Source organism: Rhincodon typus, chromosome 10 (assembly GCF_021869965.1).
Source record: "Rhincodon typus isolate 14 chromosome 10, sRhiTyp1.1, whole genome shotgun sequence".
Classification (NCBI taxonomy): domain Eukaryota; kingdom Metazoa; phylum Chordata; class Chondrichthyes; order Orectolobiformes; family Rhincodontidae; genus Rhincodon; species Rhincodon typus.
Window position 1 is genome coordinate 65,018,972 of NC_063341.1, and position 10,465 is coordinate 65,029,436.

The 10,465-nt window shown below is 37.6% G+C and overlaps 1 protein-coding gene across 2 annotated transcripts in view; it reads right to left on the reverse strand.

The window, feature by feature from the left end:
• ccdc18 (coiled-coil domain containing 18) overlaps positions 1-10,465 on the reverse strand; it is a 250,198-nt gene that overhangs the window by 23,162 nt on the left and 216,571 nt on the right. For both annotated transcript variants that reach the window (XM_048601698.1, XM_048601699.1), the window contains 2 exons: positions 7,006-7,105; positions 5,754-5,870 (listed from right to left, as the gene is read on the reverse strand). In XM_048601698.1, the coding sequence (XP_048457655.1) occupies positions 5,754-5,870; positions 7,006-7,105 (217 nt within the window). The remainder of the gene's footprint in view (positions 1-5,753; positions 5,871-7,005; positions 7,106-10,465) is intronic.

The window sequence follows — 10,465 nt, forward strand, 5'->3', positions numbered from 1 at the left end:
CCGAAAATCTTGAACCAGAATTTGTATTTGAGCAAGAAATCAAAAAGTACTTTAGAACAAAACTTTGTTTTCATCGACTAAGAATCGACATAATAGTTACCTAGATACAGCCTTTGTCATCCTTTCTTCCTACTTCTTAATCAACGAAATCGCAACTGTTCAAGTTTACAATATTGAGCAATTATCTCATGCAGGGTATGTGATGACTTTCTCCAGCAAAGGCCAAAATTCTAAACCAATCAATCCTAAAGCTGTATGAAAGGATCTCCTGGCATCTAAACTAACCACACAGCATAACCATACCTTTGTATAGCCACTTCACCATTTGATGACATTTTCAGAACTTACAGCAAGGTAGTATGGAAGGTGGGAATCTAGAGATAGAGTCTTTTCTCCATTGACATTTGAACCATGTATAATCTGCAAGAATTGTTGCCATTTTGCTCAATTTCAAATAATCTAGGTGGTTACAACTTAGTGTGGAGTGATAGCTAAGAAAAAGTATTTACTTTTAGCAACGGCTCCACCCACATGTAATTACACTGCATCTGTCTTAGTTAAATACCATTTGACAAATGCGGACGCAAACACAAGAGGGGTGATTACAGTCATTTATTCCACATAGCTGTTATACTGTGAACCGTATTGGGGCACTGATCTAAGGAAAGATATACTGGCATTGGAGGCAGTCCAGCCAAGGTTCCCTACACTAATACAGGTAAGGAGGGATTGTCTTATAAGGAGAGGTCATGTAGGTTGAGTCTGTACTCTTCAAATACAGAAAAATGAGAGGACAACTTATTGAAACATACAAGAATCTTAGATCTCTTGACAGGGTAGAATCAGAAGAGCTGGTTCCCCTTGTTGGACAGTCTAGGACCAGAAAGCACAATCTCAGATCAAGGGGTCGCAAACTTAAGACAGAGATGAGTAGAGTTTCTTCTTTCAGAGGATAATGATTCTATGGAGTTCTTTATCACAGCGGGTTATTGAAGCTGGTCAATAAGTATATTCAAAGCCAAGATAGGCAGAATTTTGAATCAGGAAGGAAAGTAAGGGTTATGGCGAAAAGGCAGGGAAGTGGATTTGAGGATTAACAAATCAGCCACAGTTTCGTTGAATGGCAGAGCAGACTAGATGGGCTGAATGGCCTGCTTCTGCTCCTGTCTCTTATGGTCTTATCTCCTCACCCATCCTAATATTTCACATAAAACCTTGCATCATAGTCATCGTCATATAATAATACAGCATGGAAACAGACTCTTGGGTCCAATTCGTCCATGCTGACCAGATATCCTAAATTAATCTAATCCCATTTGTCAGCACTTGGCCCACATCTCTCTAAACACTTCCTATTCATTTACTCATCCAGATGCCTTTTAAATAATGCAATTGTACCAGCCTCCACCACTTCCTCTGGTAGCTCATTCCACACATGCACCACCCTCTGCGTGAAAAAGTTGCCCCTCAGGTCCCTTTAAAATCTTTCCCTTCTCATCTTAAATCTATGCCCTCTAGTTTTGGACTCTGCTACCCTGGGGAAAAGACCTTGGCTATTCACACTATCTATGCCCTTCATGATTTTATAAACTTCCATAAAGTCACCCCTCAGCTTCCAATGCTCCAGGGAAAATAGCCCCAGCCTATTCAGCCCTCCCTATAGTACAAACCCTCCAACCCTGGCAACACCCTTGTAAATCTTTTCTGAACATTTGCGAATTTGGGTAGAGTACATGTGAATTAGAAGACAGGGCCTTAGAATGTGTTTGTATAAAGGATTAGGGGAAATAGCGTGTAGTCCCTTTGAGAGGTGATGTGCTTTATTAAACTTGGAGATTAAAAAAAAGTCTGCAAGAAGCTGCAGATGCACAGACAGTTCTGAAATTGAAAAGTATTTATCAATTGTGGGTGGCAACTTAGGCTTGTTTTGATGTCAAGGCAACCAGCTTGAATATCAGCCAATTAATTTAAACCAGGCTCTAGATACCAAAACCCAATTAAAATTAAATTTGATGGTGTTGACAACCTAGGACCAATCCTATGATTATAAAATTGATAGGTCATCAAGGGTATATAAGAAGAGGGTTTTTTGTTTTTTGAAAATCAATGTGAGAGTGAACTGCCATTGGAAGAGTAAAACTCTGGCTCTCAGGAATCTTTAAGCTCTCTGATTAAGCACCATCTAAAAGGCACCAAGGCACTCTTAGCTAACATTCCTGACACAAAGATTCGATGAAGAAAGAATTCCTGACTGAAGAATAGCTAAAAAGGCGAACGACATTCCGGAAGATGCATCCTGACTGTAGTTTTGACAGTCTAAGTTTTAATTTATTTTTCTTATTACTTTGGTTTGTATAAGTGGGACTTATATTTATTGGAACAGCATGCCATTGGAATTTTGTTCTGTTTCGGAACAGTTTGTAGTCAAGGAGGAATTGTTCGGTTTGTTAGTAGGTCTGTTAATTTGTTCACTGTTAGAGTTAGATAAATAAGTTGTTACATGTTGCTTATAAAGTGAGAAACAGGGATTTCTTTCATTTAACCTCTCCTTTATAACATATTAGGAGGTGAAAGGCAGTTTATACCATTTTTCCCATTTCCTTTAGCAGATTGCGAGGCGAGGTGAGCTTCTCTGGGTGCTTTGGTTCTTAATTATCAGAGGGGTCCGACCACCATCCGTTCCATAAGAGAACCCTTTCAAGTTTCACAACATCCTTCCTATAGATTCTTCCTCAGACACAAGTATATGGATCGTTCCCCAATACCTACGTTAAAATCGAAGGCAATAAAGGGCAAAAATTCCTATTAGCCACCATCAGTAGCTAATCTCCAAATAAATCCATAGCCATGATAAATGGCAGTGGAATTCTATAACTCTTCCAATTTATGAACGGATGGGTGAGGACTGCAGAGTTTAGTTCTGATCTGTTGGTTGTGGAATCACTTAGTTCTATCTGTCAATCACATGCTGCTTATGTTGTGTGCCATGCAAGCAGTCCTGTTTTGTAACTTCACCAGGTTGACACCTCACTCTTAGGTATGCTTAATTCTGTTCCTAGCATGCCCTTCTGCACTTTCCATTGTTTCAGGGTTGGTCCCTGGTTTGATGATAATGGTAGAGTGGGGACATGCCAGACCATAAGGTTGCAGATTGTGTTGGCGTACAATTTTGCAGCTGCTGATGGTCCATGGTCCCTCATGGATGACAAGTCTTGAGTTGCTAGATCTGTTGGAAGGCTGTCCCATTTAGCAAGGTGATAATGTCATACACAGAGGGTATTCTCAATGTGAAGGCAGGACTCAGTCTCCACAAGGACTATACGGTGGTCACGCTAACTGCTACTGTCATGGACAGAAACTTGTGTGTCGGGGCAGATTGGTGAGAATGAGATCAAATATGCTTTTCACTTTCGTTGATTCCTTTACCACCTGCTGCAGACCCAGTCTAGCAGGTATGTCCTTTAAGACATGACCAGCTCGATCAATAGTGTTGCTGCCGAGCCACACTTGGTGGTAGACACTGAAATTCCTCATCCAAAGTACAGAATACCCTCAACACCTACTGCAGACCTAGTCTAGCAGCAATGTTCTTTAGGATTCCACAGCTCAATCAGTAATGCTGCTGCCAAGCTTTTAAAAAAACTCTTGATGATGGATACTGAAACTCGTCAGTCAGAGTACCTCCTGTACCCTTGGCTAGCGATAATATCATTAGGCCATCATCTCCCCATTGAGTTCAGCTTTTTTAGAGCTCCTTGATGCCGCACTTAGTCAATTGCAGCCTTGCATCTCTTTGACCAAATCTGCTACCTGCTGCAAAGGATCTTCATGTATCCAAAAATCAAGGCCATCTCCACTGTAGCTGCATCTTAAAAACTGATCCCCAAATTTCCAATCCCAGCACTCCTATTTACCTTTCAGCCATTTGTGTCTTAAGCCTTCCTATTTTTGCACGTTTTCCCCATCTCATTCATCCTCTCATTCAGAACACACAGCTACTACTTTTTAAGAGGGCAACTAGGGACAGGCAATGGATGCTGGCCAGCCAGAGACGTCCACATCCCACTAACGAACAAAGAAAAAATCAACTTGTTGCTCTAGTGACACTTCCCCCTGCATCTTCAAAACTGCTGTCATCAACTCTCCTCCCCAATCCAGCTAAACATCTAATTCTTCTTCCAACTACCTCTCCTTACTCATGAAAGCTGAATTATGGCTCTTCCCTATATCCATCAATTTATTAAAAAATAAAGCCTTGATCCAACCAGAGGGTCTGAAACATAAACAGACTGACATCCAATCCAAGAAGCAGTAGGTTGTCATGCGTCTCAAACTATTTTAATTGACCTCTAGGTAGCTCATTCCTACAAGGAACAGAAAAAGAACCATACAGCACAGAAACAGGCCCTTTGGCCCACCAAGACTGCATTGACACGTGATGCCTTTCTAAACTAATAACTTTTGCCTTATCCCTCTATTCCTTGCCTACTCATATATCTGTCAAGATGCCTCTTAAATGTTGCTACTACATTAAGCTCTAACACCTCCTCCGCAAATGCACTTACTATCCTCTACGTAAAAACACTTGCCTTTCACATCTCCTTTAAATTTACTCTCTTTTATCATCAATCTATGTTTCCAGTAATTGACATTTCTATCATGTGAAAAAGACACCGACTATCCATGCCTCTGATCATTTTGTAAACTTCTATCAGGTCGTTCATCATCCTTCGACATTCAAGTGAAAACAAACCAAGTCTGTCCAATCTTTGCTCATAGCTAATACCCTCCAAACCAGGGAACATCCTGGTAAACTGTGTCTGTACCCTCTCCAAAGCCTTTACATCCTTCTTCGTGTGCAGCCTAACTAAAGTTCTATACAGCTACAATACAACTTGCCGATTTTTATTTTTCATGCCTAGATCAAAGAAGGCAAGCATGTTGTATGCTGTCTTGACCACCTTATCCACTTGCATTGCCACTGTCAGGGAATTGTGGACTTTTACGCTTAGATCTCTCTGTACGTTGATGCTACCAAGGATTCTGCCATTTACTATAAATTTCCCTCCTGCATTAGATCTTCCAAAATGCATCACCTCGCATTTGTCTGGATTAAACTCCATCTGCCATTTCTCTACCCACGTCTCCAGCCTATCTACATCTTGCTGTATCCTCGGGCTATCCTCCTCACTATCCACAGCTTCCCCTAATCTGCAATGAATAACTAAACTTGAGTCACAGATCAAGATTACACCTCCTTCTTGGGCATCCTCAAAGAAAAACGTGATTTTGTAACATACTACAGAATTCAATGAAAAATCTGGCAAATCTGATCTGTCTGTCCACCAACTCCAACTTCATCCTGGTGAATGTTACACATACCCAGAATAGATTCATTATTCACTAGGCTGTCTCTTCAGATTATTTTCATTCCAAAAGGAGAAAATGAAGCACGATACTCTTGTCACTATAGAATTAACTAAAAAGGAATAACAATTAATGCAAACACACTGGGAGAAAAGATTGCATTAATTCATTTCTTTTTAACAATATGATTGCTGACAACAGAGTAATACTCTCATCACTGCTTGGAGCTGCCTCCCTTTAAGGAATGTCTTATCTTCATGTTATTCCAGTGATACAGCTGAGGCAGAGGATCCATTGTACAAGTTTACTGTGCTACAATTAAAATTCAGGATTAGCTAAATTAAAAGCAAAGTTAAAACTATGATATTTAAAAGAGGAACACCAACCTGTTTAGTATGCTCCTTAACGCTCAACTCAGATTTCTCCAAAGAACTTTGTAAACAGATAACTTTCTGCTCCATCTCTGTTTTGTGCTCATGAACATTCATATCCAATTGTGTGAGCTGTGGAATAAAATATAGTTTTATATGGCTAACATGATATGGCAATTCAAGTTTCAGGTATTATTTGAGCCAAGTCCTATACAGCAAAAATAAATCTGCAATTAGAACTTGAATATTGGATAAAATTTATTTTGTTGTTTTAATAATGGGAAAATTCTTCCTGACAGAATTCGGATTAACTCTCTGTATGAACACAGATCATTTATCAAACTGGGATTGTTTAGTGAAGTGAGTTTCTTTACAATGCTAAGTATTTCTATTAAGGTGGTTAAATTGCTGAATTTTTCAAGAAGCTAAGCTCAAAATAATATTCAGAAGTCATACGACACCAGGTTATAGTCTAACAGGTTTACTTGAAATCAAAAGCTTTTGGAGTGTTGCTCCTTTGCCAGATGAAGTCACTTCACCTGATGAAGGAAGAGCGCTCTGAAAGCTTGTAATTTCAAATAAACCTGTTGGACTATACCTAATGGCGTGTGACTTCTGACTCTGGCCACCCCAATCCAACACTGGCACCTCCACATCATAAAATAATATTGGATTGTTAGCTTTGTGAAAATTCCAAATAATTTCCAGACAACTCAATCAGTTAAAGGACCAGTAATTCATCCAAGTCATTTAACACAATATGCTTAATTATAATCCTTTATTTCAATACTGATTATTCATTCCTGCTCTGCTGATATAGTTGGATCAATCTAGGTTGATTGTAGGTTCATACTTCATAATAGTATGAACAGACTTCAAATTTCTGATTTTTTAGGAAATTACTTCGACATCATTAATGTATCTCTCATCGAGCATAGTGTCCAATTCCTTAAAAACCTTCTCATCAATCTTGAGGATTCGACTTAAATATCTCCAGTCACTCCCAACTACTGTCCACCTATTTATCATTTGACATGTTGAAATTTTTTCACTTCTGCTAAAATAATCCATGAAAACACAACAGGAGAAGTAGCTGATGGTTTTCTGCAAATCAACCTAAAATTAGTTCTAAAAAACCAGAAAAAACAAGTCTGAATATCATGTGTAGGTATGGAAAATACGAAGTAAGTATCAACCCCTGAATAAGTAAAACACTGGACAAGGTACTGATCATATATGATTGCAAAATCACTTGTTTACAAGGTACCTGAGCTGCTCTCTGTTGGAGCTCCCATTGCCTGTCCTTGAGTGCCTGGTCCATGTCAATGATTTCCGCATTTCTGTCCTGTAATTCACTTTTATACTGCCTATTGAAGAAACAAACATCAGTAAAAAAGTGTCCAAAATCACTATGCTTAACAGCTTTAAAGGGATGATGCAGTGATTACTGAACGATTATCCCATCACGAATATTTAGTGGTAAAATCCTGTTAGTTTTCAATGATTCCATAGTCACAAAAATCAAACTAGATTCAAATCTGAAACGAACACAGAAAATGCTGGAGAAACTCAGTAGGCCTGGCAACATCTGTAGAAAGAGAAACAGAGTTAATACTTTAAGTCTGACATAACTCTTCTTCAGAACTCAAAACTTTCTGCTATGAAACAGATGTAACATAATTAATTGCCCGATGGTTGAAATGCTACAGTAAAAGCCCTACATACAATGAAAATGAGTTGAACTGATAGCAAATTTAAAGTCTAACTTTAGGGCTAAAATGTAACATGTTATGTGTTCCGTGTTCATTCAGGAGATATTCTCATAAAACAGCTAGGCCTGTAAGAAAGATCGAGTTCTGGCAACAAGCTAGAAAATTTATACATTATTAATCCTGAAACTTTAATGTTCTCTAGGGAGATCAACAATTTCTTGCTCTGAATCTAGTACACAATAAAAAACTGATCTAAATATTTGTCACAAGAATCACGTCAGAAGAAATCAAAAAACATATCAACTATAGATAAAGCCTTGAAATAGAAAGCAAGCATTTTTCCTCTAAAAGCACAAATGCTCAAAAACATGAAATCTATAATAAATATTTATGACAAGATAAAAATAATTTATAACATCTGGACAGTATTCACCTTGTAACTTGGTGCAAAGAAAATGGTCTTGGCATATTTACCACTTCAAATTGATTTTTCAAATGAAGTTTTCAATTCTTTAGCTAGTTGGATAAAATTAGCTGCCTAATGGCACAGTGCAAATTGCTGCAGGGTCTGCTGCCTTTTATACAGTTTTCCAAGGCAGTATAATTATTTTCAAGTCAGAGTTAAACATAGAAACACATTAAATAGAATCCTTGAGGACTAAACAAAAAGTCATTTATACTAGCTTGGATTCTTTTTAACCCTTACACAATAGAACAAACACGAACTCTACAGTTTCAATAAGTAATTGTAACATTAAGAGGATATATATGCGTCCAAGGAGGCACCCAATTGCTTCATCAATTTTCTTCAACTTGTCCATCTTTTCAGTAATTGAATACCACAAGATTTCAGTCAGTTGCAAAAGCTGAAAACTTCCATATACTCTGTGCTTAACTGCATTGTGAATGGAATGCACTATACCAATACAACTGATTATCTGCAACCTATTGTTATTTACAGCTAGCAATGGTGTATAAATATTGGCCGAGCTAGCAAAGGCGAAGTTCCATTAATGATTAATTTTTAAAAAACACATTACTTTGAATCAGAAAACACAAAGATGCCATTTGGCTTGCGCCAATTGTCTAAAACAGCTGTCAGCTAGTCCCACTCCTGTTTCTTCTCATGGGTATTCAATCTTTCCTTTTCAAAATATAAATCAAAAGCATAAATATAAAATAAATATCTACATCCAACTGGCACAGGGACGTCCTATTACTTAGAAACAATAATTACTGTGCTCTGTGAGTGATAGACTGTTTAAAGTTTTTAAGCAATTGATCAGAGGGCTGCAGACATTTTACATTAATGAATGCTCGTGGAAAAAAATTCCCACAAGTTTCTAATTATACAAAACATAATACCCATTTCAATAAAAACTTCCATTTATCTGGTGAAAGCAAATCAAAACGTCCCTCAGGGCAAAATCCACATTAATAAGTTACGTGGAATTGAACAAAATCAGTTTATTGTGAGGAAAATCATGGTACTTTCTCCGACCCAGGATGTGTTGTGTTGGGTGACTGAACAATTACATTAACAACTTTTAGATTCAATTACGAATAGAAGGGTTCTGCGTAAAACATATTGGAACAGTTTTAAACGAGTTCTTCATGAACTGAGTTGATTAATTTGAACCAGACATCATTTAACACAACTCTCAATTTTATCCAAAAACCACTTTCATAACTTCTGTAAAGGCGAATACCTTTATTTTATAAAATCTAGAAGAAACCTAAAATCCAAAAGGAATTAAATCTCAATATTCCACTGTTTAAAACATGAATTTCACAACAGTTAAAGAGACAGTACACAATAGCTTAAACAACCATTCTTTAACATTCAGAATCAACACAAGTTGAATATGAATTATCAGGCAAATTAAAATTATGTACTATAAATTGCATATTAAAAGGCAGATATAGCTAAGAAAATGTCATATGAATTTGCTCAGCAGTTGTCTCAGATTTTGGTATTCACTCTCAGTCATAGTCCTTCAAAACTCTGCATTCCTCATGAAGAATTCCGCTCCTCACCTTCTAGAAGCTCATCTGATCACTAGCCGACAGCAGCAGATGACCGACGAGAGCGTAAGCATGTCACATGTCTACAGAATTTGCTCAATTTGGTCTGGATGAGATAAACTTATCAATGTTATCTTCAAGTAAAAATAACAGCTGCAGCAACTTATTCCCAGCTTCAGCATCTACACTGTGCTTTCTTAAGCTTGCCTATTTTGCATCACAGGACTTATCAGTTGCTACCATCCAGTTTGGATTGATCTACGTCCTTTTATATCTTTCAACCAGTTTCAGTATGCCTAACAATTTTGATTTCCAAATCTCAGTTCTTTTTTATTTCCTTTGACACTAGTAGCATTTGTTTCCTTTTCTGGTTTTGGTTAGGGACTACATCAAAACATACAAACTTTACACACCCACTCCATAAGAAACAATTTAATTTGGAATGTAAAATTCACCAGAGTAATAAGGGCTCTTCTGAAATTAGGATTATGATACTTGGTTAAGAAACCTTGATATCCAAAATTCTGGTTGGTTGTGTGCTGCTGTCAGCTGGGCATCAGACATACTTCCAGAAAAAGAGCAGTTCGAATTTTCATCAGGGATGCAGAGTTTTAAAAAGTTTCTGAATGAGTGATCACCAAAATCTGAAATGATTGCTGAAAGGTAGGTAGAGGATCAAGCAATATTGAAATTCAATTTTGTTGGGAGCGCAAAGTAGGTGATTTTCAGCTTAGGACCTCATTTTACAGTGTATCAGATTTTCTATTGAAAAGAAAATGAGGGTTTGAGGTGAGCACTTGTTAACAGGCAGTCAACTGCTGTGGGCTATAACTTCAAACAATAGAACTTCAGATGCTTTAGTGTTGATATCATTCACTTGGGGATTACAAAAACAGCATCCAATCTTTCAGCACAACTGTGAAACTGAATTCCAAGTAAAAGCATGTTTAAATTTTGAAACTTTACATCCTGATTCATTAAACTGTCATT